The sequence below is a fragment of the Thermochaetoides thermophila genome, assembly GCF_000221225.1.
Source record: "Thermochaetoides thermophila DSM 1495 unplaced genomic scaffold scf7180000011823, whole genome shotgun sequence".
Taxonomy (NCBI): Eukaryota; Fungi; Ascomycota; class Sordariomycetes; order Sordariales; family Chaetomiaceae; genus Thermochaetoides; species Thermochaetoides thermophila.
The window spans coordinates 523,867-545,748 of record NW_006383039.1 but is presented as its reverse complement, the minus strand read 5'-3'; the positions used below and the strand labels follow the sequence as shown (position 1 = coordinate 545,748).

At 52.7% G+C, this 21,882-nt stretch overlaps 6 protein-coding genes across 6 annotated transcripts; 4 read left to right on the top strand and 2 right to left on the bottom strand.

The window, feature by feature from the left end:
- Positions 1-3,752: 3,752 nt before the first annotated feature.
- CTHT_0074200 (40S ribosomal eS21 domain-containing protein) lies at positions 3,753-4,224 on the bottom strand (the record flags this gene model as incomplete). Its single annotated transcript, XM_006697610.1, has 3 exons — positions 3,753-3,789; positions 3,882-4,109; positions 4,193-4,224. 3 exons carry the CDS (start codon positions 4,222-4,224, stop codon positions 3,753-3,755), a joined length of 297 nt encoding a protein of 98 aa, XP_006697673.1.
- A 573-nt stretch (positions 4,225-4,797) lies between these two features.
- CTHT_0074190 (uncharacterized protein) lies at positions 4,798-8,410 on the top strand (the record flags this gene model as incomplete). Its single annotated transcript, XM_006697609.1, has 2 exons — positions 4,798-7,966; positions 8,214-8,410. The coding sequence occupies 2 exons, from the start codon at positions 4,798-4,800 to the stop codon at positions 8,408-8,410; spliced, it is 3,366 nt and encodes a 1,121-aa protein (XP_006697672.1).
- Positions 8,411-8,650: 240 nt separating this feature from the next.
- CTHT_0074180 (uncharacterized protein) lies at positions 8,651-9,830 on the top strand (the record flags this gene model as incomplete). The annotated part of the gene is made up of 3 exons (XM_006697608.1): positions 8,651-8,706; positions 8,760-9,109; positions 9,175-9,830. 3 exons carry the CDS (start codon positions 8,651-8,653, stop codon positions 9,828-9,830), a joined length of 1,062 nt encoding a protein of 353 aa, XP_006697671.1.
- Positions 9,831-10,915: 1,085 nt separating this feature from the next.
- On the top strand, positions 10,916-14,225 carry CTHT_0074170 (uncharacterized protein; the record flags this gene model as incomplete). The annotated part of the gene is made up of 3 exons (XM_006697607.1): positions 10,916-11,104; positions 11,579-13,595; positions 13,648-14,225. The coding sequence occupies 3 exons, from the start codon at positions 10,916-10,918 to the stop codon at positions 14,223-14,225; spliced, it is 2,784 nt and encodes a 927-aa protein (XP_006697670.1).
- Positions 14,226-17,099: 2,874 nt separating this feature from the next.
- On the top strand, positions 17,100-17,723 carry CTHT_0074160 (uncharacterized protein; the record flags this gene model as incomplete). Its single annotated transcript, XM_006697606.1, has 2 exons — positions 17,100-17,295; positions 17,371-17,723. 2 exons carry the CDS (start codon positions 17,100-17,102, stop codon positions 17,721-17,723), a joined length of 549 nt encoding a protein of 182 aa, XP_006697669.1.
- Positions 17,724-18,008: 285 nt separating this feature from the next.
- On the bottom strand, positions 18,009-19,088 carry CTHT_0074150 (uncharacterized protein; the record flags this gene model as incomplete). Its single annotated transcript, XM_006697605.1, has 2 exons — positions 18,009-18,495; positions 18,553-19,088. 2 exons carry the CDS (start codon positions 19,086-19,088, stop codon positions 18,009-18,011), a joined length of 1,023 nt encoding a protein of 340 aa, XP_006697668.1.
- Positions 19,089-21,882: the final 2,794 nt, after the last annotated feature.

Sequence of the window (21,882 nt, the reverse complement as noted above, 5' to 3'; positions counted from 1 at the left end):
ATGATCAACGTGAGAAGTAGATTGCGGCTTGCGGCTGATAGGACACTGGCTGCAGTATACTAGGCACAAGAGGGGTTACAACAGTTGCGGTTCCGAATCGATTGGGAGAGTGATATAGTAGTGCCTAGCATGGGAGACAATAGGTAACGTATCGCCCGAGCGCCCGGTGTCGGGCGGAAGGCGAGAGGGTTGTACCCAGCCCGCTATCGGAGCTGGCTGTTGCTTTATAATGCCAGCTGAAGTCACGGCCGGCGGTTGCAGGCGGAGGGATGTGAACCCGAGTTGGAAGGTCGAATGCTGCTGGCGTCGCTGGCATTGAGAGCAGGAGGTCAACCCGGTGCCGGCACCCGCTGTCGATGCTGATAGAGGTGCCTGGTCCAGGTTGTCGCCGGTGAAGCAACAGCGGGCGAAGTCATGGCTCCGATATCCTCCGGTGGTGGCGGGCTGTCGAAGTAGAATTGATAGTTTGCGCGTCCGCTGTTAGAGCCGATAAGGCGAACCCATGCTTGTCCTTTGAGCCCGATATAGGCAGGTACGAAGTGGATCAATCTGGTGCCCGCCATCGGAGCCCGCAATTAGTTTACGATGGGCCGCAGCCGGCGGTAGGAAGATTTCAATTGGAACTGGCAGTTCGTGCGTTCGTTGGGTGGCATGAAGAGAGGGGGATTATCTTGGTGGTTGCTCCAAGTGTTAGAGCTGAGACCAGGAGGTTGATGGCCTAACCCGCTGTTGGGGCAGACTTGGTTATCCGCCCTCATTTTGAGCCCAATGTAAGGCGCGATAATAGAGCCCGTTGCTCAAACCACTTGCTGATCATGAAAGCATTAACTGCAAAGTCGAACGTAGCCTCTCACCAGAGGTTGGAGCCATGTGCAGAGAAGGTTTGCTCCGTCCGGGAGTGAGAGTCAACCGCTGGGGAGAAACCCAAAGATCGTTTGTGACTTTGTCCGCAGTGGAGGACTGATGGGTTCAGGAGCTGCTTGTGTTGGTCATTTATGGTCTTGAGAGAAGCAGGCTTCTGAAGTCTCTTGTTGGTGTCAACACCAATCCGAGCGAGTGAATAGACCTAGGGCTGCTGTCGGACGTAGCTAGAAATATGGGTCTCGAGGGGCTAGTTGCTGGATATAGCGACCGTTACTCCTCCGTTAGGTCTACACTGGTGCTGGTATTGGCTGGCACATTCCATGTTTTGTACCTGTGCTGTCAGAATTAAGAAGAGTAATGAAAGGTTGACTGGGTGATAATCAGCACCACGTTATTGTCTTGGGCTTGGTATAGTCTTCTTAGACTTTTTGTCAACATTCGTCTTCTTCTTCGTCTGAACACCCACAGGAGAGGAAAAACAATGGCGCGTATGGATGCCATGGGCAGGAAGAGCGTCGTCGTTGGCACTTAGGACTATATTCCTCGTCCATGGTTCTCTAGTTGATGGCATGTGATCTTCACAAGCAATAGATGGTGACAAGCAGACAGCTAACAGGCATTGTGTCTGTCTCCCAGTGATCCATGAGCACGTCATGAAATAAGGAACTTAACCTGAAGAGCATGGACAAAAGGCTGTCTGAGGGCATTTGACCTAGCGCTAGAAGGAGCGTAACTGATTCAGCTCGCGCTGTTCGTATAATCGGGTTCCGCCTTGTTCACGGCACCTTACGAGGTTGTAAAAGGCTATCCATGTCCAAAACTAACTTCTTGATAGTCCTGTTTCTCGATAATTCAGATTAAAATAATGCTCTTCAGTTGGCTTCGACTTTGTTATCAGAACCCTGCAAAGCATGAACTGCGACAAAAAAATTGATAGATCTTTGGTCAAATGGGAAGTTGGCTCTGGGAGAGGCGGCCGCATCTCACCTGGCATGCAGCTGGTTGCTAACATTAGCCTTGGCGGAATACCCTCGACTCCTACTGGGAGTTAAAGGGTTTTTATTTCACCGCCTTCAACTTCAACAATATCGCCAATGACATGAGGGAAGGTACTCGGTAGCCTGGACTTCATGCGTCGCACCGCGTTCACTCATTGATCTACATTCACTCTCTGTGCCTTGCCAAAGCCATTAGTACAGGCCCCGACCTCAGGTCACTCGGGTTTAAAAGCCAAACTGGCTGTATGAAAAGCTCGTGGGCGTTTTGGTACCTGACTTCTCCAATCGATCTCTCCAAGAGGGGCCTTGGCAAGGTTTTTCGGGAGGAGGACGAGCTCTTGGAGTTCAGTTGAGGTAGGGTCTTAACGCGTCCAGATGAAGTATCTTGAGGATGACTTTAAAAATCGGAAAGGGTGAATGTAATATGCAAGATCGTGATTCTGATGGGAGGCTTTGTAGAGGCGAGCCAGTTTCAACAAAGGGCGGAAGGAAGTTACTTAGCCAGGGGGGTAAGTTTTCCACCCAAGGCCCCATCTTCGAGAGCTTGAGAGTAGTCAGGGTCCGTTCACGGTTAAAAAGCAGTTCGAATTCAACCAAGAGTGATTACGTTGGATCAGGTTTCAATTCCAAAGTCATGGAGTTAGGTAACACTGGAAAGGCAATGTCAGGGCGATTCGATAAGACAAATCCCCCAAGAAACAGAAGTCGACAGTTTTAATGAACTCATAGACAGGCAGCTTCAGAAAATGAGATGAGACTGTGTTGTTATGGGAGAAGCTGTCCTCGGTCCAACAATGCCGCTTCGGACTAGGATGGGTGAAAGTTTGGTTAAGCTGGGATAAAAGGACCCGGAAAATGGATGAAAGCTCACAGAACCGACTGAAGAGAGAAGGCAGGCAAGGGACGAAGCGCATCGAGACACATCCGCACGGAGAGCAGATATGCTGAGGAAGATCTTCAGCGCTTGAGCATGCCATCACACAGGGTTTAAAGATAGTTTGACAAATGCTTGAGAAAGTTAGTGTAGATTCAAGAAAAGACACTACTTTCAAATGGCAGAGTCCAATGCTATAGTTGAAATGATCCGTCCAACAATACATCTTGCCTCTAACAGATAATGGGGTCAATGGTACAGAAGAGATGCCGGAACACTGTCCCAGGTAACCATCATAAAGAGGCTAAGAGCCCATATGGTTGGATTAAGGGCCAATGGTCAAATGCCAATCGTGTTAAGGAGCCAAGAAATCCCTCGCAGATCGCTGGGTTGGATTCAAAAGTTGGACGAGCCTGCTCAGGGGGTAGCAAGTGGACCAATACAACTGCTGACAAATTGGTAGCAAGTAATCTCGAGACTTCGAGAAAGTTAACGGGAAGGTGTACTGTAGAGAAGTGGACTAGGTTTAGGGGATTTCGGGAATCCTCGTTTTCAGTCTTGCAAGGAGAAGGGGGGGCGGGGAGTATCCTGAGAGGGCTCTGAGAAGACAGCTAAGACGTTTACTGGTCTCGCCAGCACACACCAAGAAACATGTGACAAATTGTCAGACCCGTATCTGTACCATAACGAGCGATCTCTTCGTTACGGCTTTTTCGTGGCCTGGAGATTAATTTACGGCACGGAAGCTATCAAAGTAGCTCCAGCCACCTCTAATATCGAGCATATCCGAGGAGGCTTCGCTAGCCGGTTGGTGTCACAATTCAGAGGGCGAGGAAAGCGGCCAAGGAAACGTGAAAGGAACAAAGAAGCGAGACGAATCGAGGTCATCACGATGCCAGTGTATTTTGATCCGAGAGACAATGTCCGTTGACGCCATCGAGCTACCGGTAAAGATGCAGCTCCGCAAAGACAAGCGCAAAAAACCATGTCCCAGCCGTCGTCCCTCCGTCCGCCGTCTAAATCCTGAGAAGCGTCGGGTCATAAAACGCACATCTGTGACGTGTCAGTGGTTGCCCAATTCTGTCACCTGATGACGCGTCGGCGTACCATCTCCCTTTCAAATATCGCTAGCGATCGCAATTTACCGCTGGGCGCTCCAGACGTTCTTGAGCAGGCCGTCGCGCTGGGCCAGGCGGTTCAGAGCATCGTCGCTCTCACCCATGGCACGCACGAAACCCGAGAAGGCGTAGATGATGTTCTCGCCCTGGATGGCACGGCCGTTCTCGTCGACCTTTGCGATAGTGATTTGGCAGGAGCCGTGGTCCTTGGCCTTGATGATCCGCCCGGTGGCAGAGCACTTGCGGGGGACGTAGCTGGGGGGAGTGGTGTCAGTCAAGACTGCATGCGTCATGGGCTCTCTAATGCCCGAGATTCATCGTCTGGAAAAGCCTCTTACAGGTCGACAATCTCGCCGCGATCGTTCTCCATTTTTGCGATTGGTGTCGAGTTCTGCGGAAGGACGAGACTCGGGGGATGCGTTGCGGTGTCGGGGAGCAGGACTGCAAATTTCAGATCTCGGCTTCGAATTTCGACCACTTTTGGCGGATTTGGTGGGTGCCTGTGGCTAGTGGGGCGTTGGGTTGGGGCGAGCACGGACCATGGGAGCCCACTAGGTGCGCAGTCTAAAAGTGAATTCTGCAAAGAGTCAGCTGATGGCGCGAATGTTTCGCGCAGCCACAGCAGAAGGCGCGCTGTGGAAATGTGGGGCCGCGTTTCTTGTGAGACATCAATGCAATGTTTCCTTTTTGTTGTGTTCGGCGTCCGTCGTGCTTGATGACGGCACGCCACTCGAGGACCTGGCACATCAATTGGGCCACGTCCCAATGCACTTCAACAGTCAGACGTGTTAGCTCTGCGATTCAACCCACAAAATTGTTGTCCACGGCTCTGGTGCGCTGTCGGCCCGTTTGCGCTGGCCGCATCGCGCTGCTGCTTGCTTTAAGAACTAGGGCGTCCACTCCGGCTTATATCGGTTTAGTATCTCCATTCCTGCCCGCCAAGATGATCGCAGACCAGTCCCCTATTGTAATATCGTCCTCGCCTGACTTCCCACTACTCCCTGACCTCCCCCTGAAATCGAACCCAAGACCGTTCTTGCGCGATGGCGGTCATGCCGCGTCCATTCCCGATGATGCGCCACAGACTCTCACTAGCGCTGCTAAAACATGGCAGTCGTCAGGCAGTGGCATATCAGATGAAAGCATGCCCATCGGCCGAGGGAAAGCGCCAATCACACAAACCGCACAAAATGCGATAATTCTCGACTCGGAAGACGACCAACCCCAGACTGCCTTCTCCTTGGACAGCCTCAAGGCCGACAGCCAGCCCGCAAGCCGCAAGGTTGACGTGAACTCTATGAGCGACGCATCTAGAGCCATGGCGCAGGAGAAGCTGTCCAATGGGATGGTGACGAAGCCGTCGGCAAAGGACTCACAGTCAAGGAAGCAAACCGAAACTGTCAGTCGACACTTTGCGCCAGCTCCTCAAGAACTGGCTCTGGCACGACGCCTGGATTGGACACCCCCTCGTGATCTTAATTCGGTGCTACCGCCTCTCGATTCCTCGACGACTAAGGAGGTCTTTTCTCCTGAGGAGGATGGTCGACCTTCACCGAAGGAAGTGTTCAGGAATCTACAGGACACCTTTGGCCTGAAAGAGGATGATCTGCCTCGCACGGACCTTGATGCAGCGCCAGCACGAACCGAGGTGCTTGGAAAACGAAAGCTGATCGAAATGGGATCTGTGTCGTCGATGCAGCCATCACCAGAAGCGTCACCGACAAAACCAAGGATTAAGAAGAAGCAGCGGACATTGACCGAGCTGGCTACTGCCGCATATCGGGTGTCCGAGGATAGCGATGTCGCCATGGGGGAGAACGGTCCCAAGCAGGGCTCCATGTTGAGTTACCTTAACGCCGACAAGGGGGCAAGCACGGAGGAAGCAAAGACGGTACCAAAAAAGCCAACAAAGCGGGCAATCAAACCAAGGGGCAATGCTTCTCGAAAGAAGCAAGAGCCGCCTAAGCCGGTCCTGCTCTCACCGCAGAGCGCCTTGAAGGAGGTTTCTCGACAGGATTTCGTCTTTGGGACCGCGAGTCAGTTGGCTCTCGAGGATGACCCTGAGCTGCTCAGGGCTGTCCATGAGGCCATGAAGATCTCGAACCAAACAGACTCCGACCCGTTCACTGGCAGCTCCCCGGTAACGAAAAGCAACCTGGCCATCAGGAAGCGACCGGGGACGGGGCTCTGGGCGGCCGGTGCCAGGGATGAGAACGGCGACCTGGTCGATCTGGAAGAGATCGATCTCACGGCATCTTCTCCGTCATTGGATCGTCTGCTGTGTAGCAAATCCCAGGAGAACAATGCAGCGAGATCATTTGCCGTCAATGATCGTATCGAACTACTGTCCGATGACAGCTCAGAGTTTCCGGATGTGTCGTCTGTTATTGGCTCCATATCTGCTGCTGCTCCTGTGAAGGATCTTAGCCAACCTGCTTCCCCCAACGGAGTGTCTAAGATTGTGATCGACTCTGATAACTTCCCAGACGTGTCGGAACTTGTGGGAGGAGCTGCGACTTCTACTCCGCCCTCCTCTCAAAAACCAGCTGCTGTCGCGCCCCTAATCCAAATTGACGATTCTGAAGACGGGGAGCATGTAAGCCCTGAGTTCGAGCCGCCGCCAAGTAACCAAGAGCAACTCATGTTGTTGTCGCAGTCGCGCAATTCTGCACCATCACAGTCGCAGATGCCGCCACGACCAAACTTCGAGCTATACACGGATGCTAGGTTAGCAAAAGAAGTGTCATCGTATGGCTTCAAAGCCATCAAGAAGAGAGAAGCAATGATTGCGCTTCTCAACCAGTGCTGGGAAAGCAAGCACAAGGTCGGCCTGGGAAGCAGGTTGTCACAGGTTTCCATGTCAATCACATCCGCCAATCTAGCAAGAAAGAAGCAATCATCGGCGGCATCATCAGACGACGAGACGCCGCCTGAGCCCCCGAAAAAGAGGGGCCGGCCCAGGAAGAGTTCAACATCAACCACTTCCGAAGCCGCAAAAGAAACAAAAACGACCAAAAAGAAGACAACCAAGACAGAATCCAAGACGAGAAAGGAAGCGGAAGGAGAGGAGGAGCCAGAGCCAGAGAAGAAAGGTCGTGGACGGCCTAAAAAGACCGAGACAGCCGAGCCCGCGGAATCTAAAGCAGCCAAAGCATCAACTACCAAGGCGACGAAAAAATCTGCTGCCACGAAGACAAAAGCCGCTACTACCGCAACAAAAACTACCAAAAAGTCATCCAAGGCTCAAGCATCCAAACCTGCCCCAGAAAAATCGACAGCAGCATCAACTGAACCACAACCCGAAGCACCCCCAGAGGTCGAACCAATCGTGGAAATCGTTGATTCGGAGCTCGGGAATGCACTTCTACGGAGTCCAACAGTAATACTTTCCACAGCTTACAAGCCTGCCGTAAGAAGAGAGGCAGAGAAATTGGTTGCGCCGGATGATTTACTCCCTCCAGTTCTTTCAGCTACCGTCTCATCAAAAGACTGGCCACTTCTGACTGGCACAGCCGCATCTATAACGGCTGTTCCCACGGCTGCAGCCACAACATCTAGCAAGAGTAAAACCACTACTACGAAATCTATTGCGAAATCTACGACGTCACTGCTTCGTAGGAAGTCACCTACCAGAACGGCAACAGCGACTGCAGCGGAAACAACTAAAACCAAAACCACATCATCCGGGGCACGCTCAAAATCACCCACCCACACCACCACTGCGACAACCCCCCGCCGGCGCAAATCTCCCATGTCAGTAATCGAAATCGCCGATTCTGAATCCGAAGGCAGTCTCTCCTCCCCCAAGTCCGAAATCTTCTCCTCTCTGCCCCCCGAAGGCATGGACCTCAGCGTCACTGAAGAAACGGACGATACATCCCTGGTCACCAGCCCCACGACGCGCCAGCTCGATATGTTCAAGTACATCACTGAGGCCGTCACATCAGCGCCACCGTCAACAGACGTGGAGAACCCGTCATGGCATGAGAAAATGCTAATGTTTGACCCGATTATTATTGAGGAGCTGACGGCGTGGTTGAATTCAGGGCAGCTGGCGCGGGTCGGGTATGTTGGTGAGGTGGCGCCAGAGGATGTGAAGAAGTGGTGTGAGAGTAAGAGTGTGTGCTGTTTGTGGAGGGTGAATTTGAGGGGAAAGGAGAGGAAGAGGTTTTGAGGGGACAAAAGCCTCGGCATGAGTGAGGTTGGAGTTGGGATTGGGGGAGTTGGAGCAGTTGGAGAAGACAGGAGTTAGGAAACAGGAGACACATGCCTTGGGTTTGCATCACGACATTGACTTTATGAAGTTGGCTTGTCTGTATAGCATGATGTACAGTTACGACAAAAAAACATTCTCATCAGCATATGTTCCCTTTTTCTCGAACGTTGTCTTTTCTGTCATCGCCAGCAACGGATCGGTGGTCAAGAATGGTGCCGCCGGCCCCATTTCCCCGGATCTGCGTCTACAGGATAGTGGGGCCGACAAGCGGGGGACGCTGCGGCAAAAGCGGCCCCAGCAAGTTCTCAGCCGCGTGCCTCGGCTCACCCCTACCTCCTGACCAACCGGTAACTAAGCCTCATCCGTGCCATCCACAGTCAAAAGGGCCCAACCCGGCGACTCCTGGCTGGACTCAATGGCTCCCCCTCTTACAAGACCCGGTCCGGCTGGGTTTTGGTTTGTAACTTCGTCTGTCAGGGTCGCCTCTGGTATTGCTCTCACTGGCTCCTCTTGTCCGGCGCTGGTTCAGTTTGTCACAGCGAAACCTGTAAAGACATTCTCGACTTCTTTTACCGCTCACATGCTCGACGCAGGTAAATCCAAGAAGCCACCTGCGCCGGTGAGGCCCAGCGCGAGGTAGCTTCGTCCGATCCTCCCGACTTACTTACCCGGTAGCTAATGATTCATAGCATTATCCTCCTCTCCCCGACAAACCAAATCCTCCTCCTGCACCGCGTGCAAAACTCCTCATCCTTCGCCTCAGCGCACGTCTTCCCGGGAGGTAACCTCTCCGAGTTCCATGACGCGCCTCTGCCGAAGGCGGATAGCCTTGATGAGTTGCATCGAGATGGGCTCGCGTATCGGCTTGCGGCGATCAGGGAGACGTTCGAGGAGAGTGGCATTTTGTTGGCTAGGGGCAAGGATGGGGCTTTGTTGCAGCTGGAGGATGAGGTTAGGGATGCCGGGAGGAAGGAGGTGCATGGAAATAAGGTCAGGTTTGGAGAGTGGGTAACGAGTGTGGGGGGGGAGCCGGATGTCGGTATGTTTCACTGTTGTCTTCGCTCCTCAACGGTTAAGATTGAAGATTGTTAACGATGTAAACAGATAACTTGATCCCTTTCACGCGCTGGATAACGCCCGCCGGCCCCCCGAAACGCTTCACCACCCAAATGTACCTCTATATGCTCCCCCTCTCCTCCTCCATCTCTTCCTCATCACCGGACCAGACCACCGAAACCATCATACCAACCCCTACCCACGACGGCGGCTTGGAACATACCGCCGCAACCTTCGCCCCCGTTTCAACCTGGCTCTCTCGCGCCCGCAAAAACGACATCATCCTCTTCCCGCCGCAATTCTTCCTCCTCAACCTCATCTCCCCTTTCCTGACCTCCCCATCTCCCAGATCGACTCCCTCCCCAGACTTCTACGCCTCCCAACGGACTGCCCTATTGGAATTCCTGCAGAAGATCCCAACTTCAAAAGAAGATCCCTCTCCTCTGAAAACACATCTCATCCCCTGGTCGGAGAAGGTGATTAGTCCGACAGTAATGTTTGTCAGGCAGAGTGATAAGAGGTATGTGCTGGGGCTGGATAAGCCGGGGCCGGAATTGAGGGGGAGTGGGAGAGGAGGAGATTGGGAGAGGGTTGTGTTGGTGGATTTTAGGAAGGAGGGGCCTAGGGATGTGGAAGTTAGGGGACGGAACGAGGTTCTTAGAGAGGAGAAGGAAGTTAAGGAGAAGGAAGAGGCCAAGTTGTGATTTGTGAAGATGTCCTATCCTGTTGGGTCGAGGTATGAATGGGTTCTGAGGTCGGGGAATGGGGCCGGGAGTCGAATTACAGTTTTTTTTTTGGCCGACCTGGAAGAGTTGCCAAGAAAGGAGCCCGCTCCCAGTCTAACAGAAGAAGTGAGCCAAGTCAAAGTGTCCGGATCATGAGTCACGGCGGTGTCGAGGACGATGTCGATGGCTCTGGAACGCAGATGGATCGGCATCCATGAGGACGATTGGTGGCGGGTCGCGGCAGTCCACTTACTTGAAGTCTCCTCCTATGCACAACTTAGTAACCGAGGGGTAATAACGATTCGCAGATTGCCAAGTTGCCAACTCTGCCTGCGATGCGCCGATGCAATGGCCTTGTGACGCCTTATCGATTTGATCATTTTGCCTTTTCCACTGAGCCGTATGGAAAGGGAAAATAACCGTTCGAAATTATGAAACAAATCCAGAGCCGTATCTTTCCAGATCCCTCATGTCAACGCTGCGAAACGATCACTCCATCTTGGTATGTCCTCAGGTGGTCAATTTACCCACGGTTCCCTCCATTCCCCCAAGATGGAACTTAGGGACCAGGATCGCTTCCGGTCTGGGCGGCCGGTCTGGCAAAGCCTAGCACCGGTGGCTGTGCTGCCTGCAGCAAACCGTCGTGCGGACTCCGCCCGCTCCGGTCCGTCACGAGCCAGCCTAGAACCCCGCTGTACGTACAGATTATGCAACTTACCATCATGTTTTTTACCTCTGCTTTTACACTTTATAGCCTCGCTCCGCTCCAACCAGGCACCTACTACAGCAGTGCAGGCAGGACTGGGATCTGGGGTTCGGGGTTGGGGTTGGGGTTAGGGTTAGGAATGAACACTGCGATCATTGCTTTTGGCCCTGGTCTGCCTAAGCGAGGTCACCAGAGCTTACAGCTTACCGCTAATTTCCTTGTGCTTTTGCCTTGGCTCTAGGTAATCTATAGTCTGTACTCGACTGCAGCTAAAGCTAAGCCCTGCCTAAGATCCTGGCGTGCGAGTTGAGCCGAGTCACCTTCACTATCCCCATCTCGAGTCCCACTAGGATACGAAATGCTCCTCCAGCCTGCAATTCTCGCCTTGCTGCCTAGACAGCCCATCACCACTCAGTTCCTCATCCCTGATTATCCCAGACATCTTAATGCTATCAACCCAGCAAGCAGGCAGCCAGTGCCCAGCAGCCAGCGGTGTTGGAGTGGCGCATGCATGTGCAGCCTGCTGCATGAGGTGCCGCGTCGTGCGGTGTGTTGTAACTTGAGGTCTAGGTCATAGTCCCAGTCCCAGGTGCAGCATTCTGCCCACCCTGCCTGGGCCGCATGCTGTCGGCCAGAGTTACATGACATAAGATGACATGAATGAGGCTCAAAGAGGCCGCCGTGCGTATCTCAGAGTAGGTTCTTTCTCCAGGCAAGCAGGCAGGTAGGTGAAAAGGCACCGAAGGGGACTGGACCCGCGGGATGCGTAGCGACGGACGGGTATAAAACTGTGTTGCCCTGTTGAGATGGAGGGGGGGTGTTTGCCTCTTTGCTGACTCTCACGCTGCCACATCATCTGGATCAAGCAGATATTAAACCTTTTACTTATTTCCTTCCTGCTGACGTGCAGTCTTGCACATCAAACAAATCAGCATTTATCCCAAAGAAAATCTTTATCTTTTCAACACCTGCCCCATTCCATATTTGTCCCAGTAACTACTTCTTCCATCTCCCAGACCAGCGTGGCTGGTCCCCCGTTAACGTTTACATCATCATGGCCCCCGGTATTGTTTCTGAAGAGGCTGCTCCCGCCGTGGTCGCTGCCACAAACGGCGTCGCTGCCGATGAGCCGAAGAAGGCCGAGGATGTTGTTAATGGCGTCAAGGCTGGTATTTCTTCAGAGCCAAACGGGGAGCTGGTCAACGGCATCACAACTGAAAAGGCTGCAGAAACCGCCGACGTCTCGGAGAAGTCAAAAGAAGATGCGGCCAACGGTGCTGAGACTTCTCATATCTCCGATAGCGCCAGCATAAAGAAGGACGAGAAATCGGCAGAAACCAAGACCGATGATGACAAGGCCGAAGAAAAGAAGGATGAGGAGAAGAAGGAGCCTGCCAAGCCGCAGCAGGTCCTCGTTACTCTCGAGGTAAACCCTGCCAACGGCAACGTCGTCGTCAAGGAGGCCAAGGCCAAGCCCCCATCACAAAACTTCCTGCTCACCCTCGAAGTCGACCCCAACGGCGAAGTGATCGTTAAGAAGACCAAACCAGACAAGAAGAAGGATGAGGCCAAGTCCGACTCCAAGGTGGACGATACTAAGAAGGATGCCGATAAGGAAAAGGGCAACGAGAAAGAAAAAGACAACACCATGAAGTACGAGATCAAGTATCTCGACCGCAAGTACGACGACAAAGACGAGCCCTACTTCACCGAGCGCAAGACAGAAGAGAAGCAGACGGAAAAGTCCCAGCCCGACTGGTGGCAGCTCTACGCCTTCTGCATTGTCCGCCACTATGACTACTCCAACGAGTCGGTCGAGACGACCTCTATGTACGTCAACGCGCCTCAACTGCGCAAGTTATTGGCCGACGTCATCGGGAACTACCCCGGCCATCCGATCGACGAAGACGAAGTTCAGATCTCGGCTCCCTACTGGCCGCTCTTCCACTACCGCAAACAGATCGAAGAAGAAGGTATGAAGCGCTTCGCGGACAACGAGCAAGCCCGAAAGGGCTTGACCCTCCTCCTCGAATGGATCGACACGCACTTCAAGGACGAGTTTGCCGCGCTCGAGCGGTGTTTGTCGCATGAGCACCATGCCATTGCCTACGAGCACCTCTGGACGCTCTACCCTCCTAACACAATCATCTACTGCAAGATTTTGAACCAGAACCGCGCATTCAGACTGAATTCATGCTGGTATGGGTGCGAACCCAGCTTTGTCGCGCGCATGGAGTACGTCGATTTCGACGGGGAGCGGATCGGCTTGCGCCACTGGGAGTTGGACATCTCGGCCTATCAGGGCGCGCTGGAGGTAGCGGATATGACCTTCATGCCCTTCAATCTCCTCGAAGACGCGGACGAGGTGCGCGAGGAGCTTCTGACGCGTGGCCGCAAGTTTGAGGAATACGCACACTCCCAGCCCAAGTTCATGGCATACGACGCGGTTGCGCTCAAGAGAACGCATAACGGGTATGCCAAGTTGAGTGTGAACGGCCGAGTGATGGTTGATCCGAAGACATTCCATCGCATGGATACGAGTGATTCCTTCCGTGTGGCGCCGATCGGGGAGCCGGGGAAGAAGGATCGCGGGAGGAGCAAGAGGAGGAGGTGCTGCGCGCCGACGATCCCATATTTTGCAGGGGATGAGGATAATGAAGGCAAGCATGGAAATGAGCATAAACGCGAGTATGAGAAGCTGAATGATGAAGATATTATGTTGGCAAATGCGACGATTAGGGGGTACTCGTTTGCGCAGAAGGTGTTCCTGGAGTTTTATGTGGATGAACTCAAGGAGATCGAGTGGAACACCAAGTGCTTCGATGGGTTGGTGCTGGATCCAACTGTCAAGAAGACGGTCCAGGCGCTCGTGTCGATGCATAATAAGCGGCGGGATGCGTTTGATGATATTGTCAAGGGCAAAGGGAAGGGGTTGGTATGCGTGCTGCATGGTCCGCCGGGTGTGGGCAAGACCCTGACGGCAGAGTGTGTCGCGGAGTTTGTCAAGCGCCCGCTTTATATGGTGTCTTCAGGTGACTGTATGTTCCCTCCCCTTCTCTATCCAACCAGGATGATGCTAACCCTCAATAGTGGGAACCTGCTCCGCGGACCTGGACCGCAAGCTCACCCAAATCATGGACCTCGCCTCGACCTGGCGCGCCGTCCTTCTCATCGACGAAGCAGATGTATTCCTGGAACAGCGCGCCCTGCACGACCTGCACCGCAACGCCATGGTCTCCGTCTTCCTTCGCGTCCTCGAGTACTACAGCGGCATCCTCTTCCTGACCACCAACCGCGTCAGCACCTTCGACGACGCCTTCAAATCGCGAATCCACATTCCCATCCGCTACACCGAGCTGACCGTCGAGTCGCGCATGCAGATCTGGCGCAATTTCTGCAACGATGTGCCTGGCGGTGTAGATATCGACGAGAAGGGGCTGAGGAGGCTGGCTGAGATTGATCTGAACGGTAGGCAGATCAAGAACGCGATTAAGGCGGCCGAGGGTCTGGCTGCTTTTGATGGCGTCAAGGTCGATTTGGAGCAGTTGTTGCAAGTGACTAAGATTCAGGAGATGTTTGAGAAGGATTTGACCAGCGTTAACGGGATTGATTACACAGCGCCGGGGTCGTCGAAGAAGAATGCCGAATCGAGGCATATGTTTCTTTGAGTTAATGATTTTCTTTTCTATACTTTTGTTTGTTTTATGGTCTTCTTTCATCAGAGAGGGCAGATAACGCGGGCTCAGGGCTACATGGGCGGCGTCGAGGTTGGGATTCAGGGTAATGGGACTCGACTCAGTGTTGATGGTTATTCTTATGTTTTTAGTGTCAGCGTTCTATGCAAGATACCACCACTGCAAATATCTTTTTGTCCCCACTTCTCTCTTCCGTCTCAACACGTATTTGCTAACTCCTGGACAAAAGATCATGCTTCTGCATGACTCCCAAGCTTGGACAAAAAAGAACATTCTTCTCTCCCGACCACCAGGCACGGACAAAAGACAATCTTTTCGTCAGGACTTCCAATGCTTCCAATGAACCCACTGATAGCAGCACATTCAATGCACCTTACGGCTCTGCGCTACATCATTGACTTCAAGTTTCTTAATGAGTTATCCAATATGCCGCTGTGGATTCTCCAGAAGGTTGAGCTGGGGGTCAGGTCCAACCTTTGAACCCCGCGCCACTGTTCTGGTAGCCAAGCAGGGTTCAAATAATGTCGACCACCTCCTCGTATACAGGATGGCCCTGAGTATACCAGTCATCATCTTGTACCGATGCTCAACAGTTCGCGTTGAACTGTCAACTCCCTTCCTACCCAAGCAGTAGGTATCTCCTTTCTAGCTTGTGCCCATTCGCTTGGCCCTCGGCAAAACTACGCAAACTCTCTCGTTCAACCTTTCGAGTCCACTCTAGTCGCCACTTGCATCGATGAGGGGAAAAGACAAACCTTTCGTAAAGCATATCTGCTTGACAATCATGCAGCGTACACTACGACTACCTTCCGTTTCTTGGCACCATCGTGGCCCGAAATCTGGGGTCTTTGTGATTAGTCTACAACTACGCCGGTCTAACATATGCCCTAGCTAATCCTCATCTACGTAGACAATTGAGGATGATCTAGACTTCCGTGGGCATCAACTCCTGCCCCGATGCACTCGTCCTCCAAACCCCCTCCTCCTCGTTAGAAACGAAGATGATGAGAGGTTTCAACCCAAGACTCCAATCCTATCGCTGCGGGCTTCTCCGGGTGGTTGAGCTGTGACCGAGTAAAAGGCCAATCAGTGCAAGCCAGAGTTCACTGGATGATAACTCGCTCCTGCAGATGGCAAATCGGAGCAGCGAGAGGCGATACGACGGGGCCTAAGATGGCAAATCGCTCTCAACAGATCCTCAAGCTCTTTCTAGCACAAGAGGGACAACGAAACCGAAGAGAAGGAAGAGTGTTATCTATAGAGTGGAAAACGACGCTCGGGATCCCTTCCGAGAAACTCCCACGGGGCATGACGCCGAAGTGCGGGACAAGTCCAAGAAAGCCGATTGCGTGTCGATTTCTCAGGACAACAATCTCAGAGCTAATGGCCTGAGCAACAGAGCAGCTTTGGGTAGAGGTTCGATGCCACTTCCGTGGTCGGTTTCTTCGGTGCAAAGAGGTAGGGCATCAGGATCAATGCGTGAAAGTCTGATGTTAGGTCGGTAGATGTGAGCAGCCTAGACGGCTTCTCAAGCTTTGTACGGGCAGGCAGGAAGGGAAGGAAATTGAGAGGTTGGTTGTGACGATTCCACAACCTCCTGAGATGGGTTCGAAGGTAGTGGCCAGGTTGCAGAACCTGTGGGACTATGGTCCTCACAAAGTAGAGTATGTGGTCGACTGCGGTTACCAGTTGTTGGTTGACCACTTTTTCTATTGCTGACTGAGGAAGCCCTCATCGTAGTCCTGGATGTGGGAGATTCTACATACATATATATACTCGAGAACCATTGGATGCTTGCCCCGCCATTCAGATTTTCATTCGACCAAGTTCAGGATTATCAAGAAGGTTTGGGGGCGATTGTTGGTGGCAGCGACAATATTTCCTTGCCTGCGATTGGTCTGTATTATGGCCCCACTACTCCGTGGGCGGCTGCTGATCCACATCTGGGCCGTAGCGTTGGTTGTGCAGGGCCTAGAGAATTGTGCTCTACGCAAAGAAGTGTGGATGTGTAGTCGTCAGAGATTGAATCGGTCGAGAACTTCTTGGTTCGAAGTGGGGGAGCTGGTCAAGGGTTGGCCATTGTTGCTGTCAGGTAGGATGAATGCGAGGGATTTGGTTCCGACTGCATGAGGATTTGTGATCGAAGTTCGATTTATTGTTCTAATGAAAGCATGGTTATTTTTGTTCAATTCTTTGACAGTTGTTAGGAGAAAAGTGTCAAGAATTTCGGAGAGAAGTTGGGTTGTCAGGGGGAACTGTTTACATGATCTTCAGGCCAGAGACACAAACCAGAGTTCATCCAGAGAAGATTTACAATAGCCCTGTGTCTTCCGGCAGATAAAAGCAGTACATCCCTTCGATTCTTTCAAATTTCATAAATATGATCTTCATCTAAATTCCTGCTTCCATTTAAAGGTGGCCTCTCCAAATTCGCAACCAACCCCCATTTTTCTTCAATCCCATCTCCAACCTTCACAAAACCATCCCCGTAAATGCCTACATCCGAACGCAATGTAACTCTCGCAACCTATGCTCCCGCTAACGTCATCACGGCAGCCAGGGATCAAAGAGCCACATTACCCCTCCCCCACGCCTCCACAGCGGCATGTATCGGCACCTATGGGAGCTTCTTGGAGCTCCAAACTATCCCTCCATCGAGCTGCGACAGCTCTGCATTGCATTTTTGTTTCCATGCAACGTTTCTTGGATTTGGAGTCATCTCCGACTCCAACCCTCATAAACTCCAACACTCGATTGATCTCATCTCGATCCTAATCACAGCTATCTCTAATTCCATTCATGGCATCTCTCCTTTCCAGACTTCTCTTTGGCCGTTCTACCGCAGCGATGTCGACTTCTTCTAGACCTCAAGTGCCCGAAAACGCCGAACGCGCCATCCTCGCCGCAGGCTGCTTCTGGGGCGTAGAGCACCTCTACCGCAAGCACTTTTCCGACAAAGGCTTGTACGACGCGCGCGTGGGGTACACGGGCGGTGACTTCGCGAACCCGAGTTATAGGGCTGTTTGTTCGGGGAACACAGGGCGTGCGTTTTTACCTTTTTTTTTTTTTCAACGAAGAAGCAAGTTGATGTTGACTTAGTTGGGGTGGTACATCACAGACGCAGAAGCGACCCTCCTCCTGTACGACCCCTCTCGTTTGTCCTACCGCACGCTTCTTGAGTTCTTTTATCGTATGCACGACCCAACTACACCGAACAGGCAGGGACCGGACGTTGGCACGCAGTATCGGAGCGGGATCTTTTACACCACGCCAGAACAAGAGAAGATCGCGAGGGAGGTGACAGGGAAGGCGAATGAGCAGTGGTGGGGCGGTAAAATCACCACTGAGATCTTGCCGGCGGGTCAGTGGTGGGATGCGGAAGAGTATCACCAGCTGTATTTGAGCAAAAATCCCGGGGGTTATGAATGTCCTAGTCATTTTGTGAGGGACTTTCCGGATTTGAAGGATTAAAACGGGCAATTTTAGAACAATTCATGGCGTCGAGATAAAAGACAGGTTTCAAGTTTAGATGTTTTCGTTTTTTTATTTTGCTTCTTCAGAATAAAATGCTACGATACAAGCCAGAGGCCTCTACCGCTCAGGAGCGAATAGCTACCTAACTACAACACAAAATAAAACAAAGAGAAAGCCACCGAGCAGAGAGACGACGAGCCGAGAGACGTGCCATGGATATCCTTCCCCATCAGACGCCAATTATACACAGAGAACCAACCACCTTTTTCAATTGTCAACCCCTTACTTCCTCCGCTGACCCTGCATCATCAGAATCTGGACCATCCGAATGAAAATGTTCAGGAAATCCAACTCCAACCCAATACTCTCATTAACTGGATCCTCCTTAATCACACCAGCCCTCGCCAACCTAGCATGATAAAGCACCTTCTGCACATCATACAGAGTGAATCCGCCGAACAGCGCCAGCCCGCCATACAGCCACAGCTTCTCAGTGAACGCCAGCGTGCGTACCGCCGTGGCGGGGAGTACGAGAGGAGCGAAGCCCGAGACGGCGACGATGGCGGCGCCGGCAAGCAGAGGACCACCGATGTACAGGTACTTGTCTTGCTTGGCGGTGGCGCCGATGATGGAGAGGGAGCCCATCATGGCGAGGGTGTACAGGCCAGCGCGGGCAAGCAGGGCCGGAGGGGCAATGGCCATGAGCGGGGCGACAAAGGCGGCTTGGGTTGCATTGAAGGCTGTCCAGCAGAGGTATTTGGGGATGTAGCTATTACCGTTAGCATCTTCGCGTCATAACCAAGGTAAGTGGTGTGTGCGGACTTACTTGTCCGGATCAATCGCCCTCGTGGCAACCATAGACCCGATACTCAGCGCCAGACCGCCCAGCCCCACAATCCATGGGTTGGTCACCATAATCCGATAGACAAAGCCGCTCTGGATCATCTGGTACGCCGTCAACCCGATGATGCCGACGCCCAGACCCGTGTGCATAAACGTCTTGTTCAGATACGACCGCTCGAACAATGGCATCCCGCCGTCCGTCCTGCCCTCCTGGTTGAACACCGCGTTGACAGCGACCAGGGTACCGCCGAAGACAGCACCGCCGATCAGAAGCTTACGGGTGAGCTCCGCCTTGCGCGCGGTAGGGTCGGCGTAGGCATATTGCTGGTAGCCGCGCGAGCGAGTGGCATTCAGGCGGGTGAGGATCGAGCTGCCAGACTTGGAGCTGGCTCGGAAAGCGAGAGAAGCAGTGCGCGCGGTGAAGAAGGTGTTCTTGGTCGCCGTCTGGTGGAAGGCCCGGATACCGAGCTGGGGCGCCTTGCAGGAGAGGCCTGCGCGGAGGGTGAGCGTGAACGACATGGCTGTGTACGTCGCTTTCAGATTCGTTCTCAAAGTGTTCTTCAACGACGAAACCGCAATGTCGATGTAAGTTGTCGGGTTGTGTGCCGGCGATGCAGCGAGGACAGCAGAGAGAGCGGTTTTAACGGAGCTCGGCTCTTCTGGCTGATGCTGTTGCAAGTTGGAGGTTACAAAGGCCCGCAAAATGACGTTGCTCACGAGTGGCGCTGCTTAGTAAACCCGCGCCTTTGAAGCAGGGCCCTCTTATCTGGGCCGAGCTTTTTCCGGAACCTTCCAGTTCTGAACAGGTTTTGAGCTCGGTGTCGGAGCTAAGATGTCCCGATCTCCCAGGCAACCTTAACCCTACCCATCACTTGTTTCCAGGGTTTTGAAGCATTGGTTGGTTCACGTGTCAGCCGTAGGGGTGCAGACCCTGGCCATGCCAAGAGTTGGTTGGATGCACGGGCCAACGCTAGAATTCTTCTCGAAATGCGGAGCAGGCAGCCGAGCGCGCCGAGCATTTTCAGTTCCGTGAGGATCTGCGACAGCTGCAGCTGCAGGCAAGAGGAAAGGGAAGTCGGCGGCAAACTGTCTTCAGCAACGTGACGACAGCGTGTAATAATCATTTTTTTCCACTTTTGACATCGGCAATTCTGAAGCTCAGAGACGGTCAGAATCATCTAGTGATTTTTATCAAGACTTCATGGAACACCAAGCTACCCCTGAGATAGAGGCCAAGCCTGACCTCGCCCACAAAAAGGATTAGGTTGGTCTTCTCACCGAAACAAGATCATCGTGACACCTGCATGTTTGGAATCTTGCAAAACAATTATTGCTGGCGTATCAACACTGCTAGAGTCTCATCTTGGATGATCTTCAGCCGGAACTGCCTGCCACACCGCCATGTTTATGGCTACATGACAGCTCTCCTGCTTCACGTACAGTGCTGACTCAGAAATTAGCCTCTTGGCTGCTGGGGCGCAGTGGATGCTCTATTCTCCTCAATATTATCCAGCTCTCTCTGACGGGTACAGCCCCCGAATTAGAAGCTTTGTAAATGATACCTTATTCTTCAATCTCCTCGTGGCAATCCATAAAGAGAAAAAACGGGACGTATGATGTCTGAGAAAGCGTCCCCGCAGCCCCGCATGCCAGTCAGCCAGCCCATGATTTTTTCCATTGTGATGTTGCCATGACAGTGCCCATGCATGCCACGGCATCCATGCGGCCCTAGTCTGTCCCCCCATTCTCCAGCCGCTAGTCACAATCGAAGCATTTGATTGAGCAGAAAGCGGGCCGTTGCGCTTGGCCACACAGAAGAATTTCTATCCATCCCCAACGAAGCAGAGTCTCCGATCCGACAGCCACTTGTAGACAACTCATAGAAGGACCGAGCTCACAGATACGGGGTACACTGGTAGCTTCGCTCCTTGCCGTGGCCTCTACCCCGACCTTTGTTCTTGTGCCCCGTGCTCAGGCCCATTTGGAGGAAGACTGTTCCGTCTCCCTAGCGTTTAGTTAGGGTCTGGTTTTTTGCTCTGGTCCAGTCCAAGAAAGCCCACCGTCCACGCGCTCCATCCCTGAGCCCCCGAGCCCCCGGCCATCCCCGGCTCCATTAAGAGTCCCAGACTGGCTGGCTCTGGCTCCATTATTACATCGACATGACTACTGCTGCGAAGGTTGGAGCCCAGCTTGCTTAACCATTACCGTCCCAATCTCATTCAGCTTCCTCTCCATTGCATCAATCAATCAATTCGACCGGTCATCTTGCCAAACCATCCTCCACTGGGTTGAGCAAACAAAGTCATCATTGATCAACGGCGTCGATAACGGACCGAGAGCTTCGTACAGCTCTACCTCCCTAGCTCCGTTTGGAACAAGTCTGAGTTTATCTCTACCTCCTTAACCCTGACATACACTGTGACACACACACACACACACACACACACACACACACACACACACACACACACACACACACACACACACACACACACACACACACGACACACACGCAGACGCAGACGCGCTTATTCTTTGTTTCCTCTGCACCCACCCGCCCTCCTCAGCATCTCAGGTACAGCTCTCATCCCTACGCTTCGGCTTCTGGAACCCGATACCTTTGCTCTTTAGCAGCTGCAGCATCCCGATTCTCTGCATCTCTTTCTTACATCGCATTACTTACGACAACCCCATCGACCCGTGCAGCGGCGCGATCGGCCGTTTTGCGGTTCCCTTGCTTTTGCTGTGCCACAAGCTGACAGCAGACGGTTCGAAAGTATCTACCTAAGCTAGCTCGTTCAGCAGTAAGCAAACAAGCTACAACTATCTCCCTGCGATGACGGCGTCCAACTCTTAGCTTCAATGGCGTGGTCGCTTTGATGAGATCTGCCTACTTGTGGAGTATCGCATCGTCAACAGAGCTACCTTGTGTCTCTGGTGATAGCTGCATACACGTCTAGCTTACTTCCAGTTGCCGCGCCCATCGGATTTATTTTCCACTCAGGGGTGCTGAGGATCAGTTGCATCGGCGCAGTGATTTAATCCTCATTGCGACCTTAGTCACTGCTGCCTCCAACACATTCAAGATCACGGCTCGTTTCACGTTGTTGCTCTATGGGAGCGATGACGGAATTGGGATTGGAAACACCGAACTAACACAACTGCTAGACGCCGTCCATTATCCATTCGGCTCTTGCATTGGATCTTGGGATCAACAAAGAGAATTCGAACAGCTCAAAGCTATCTCTTGTCTTCGCAAATCGACCGCAGACATCCTGATCGAGCCCCAACTCCGAATAAGTCCCTCAACTTC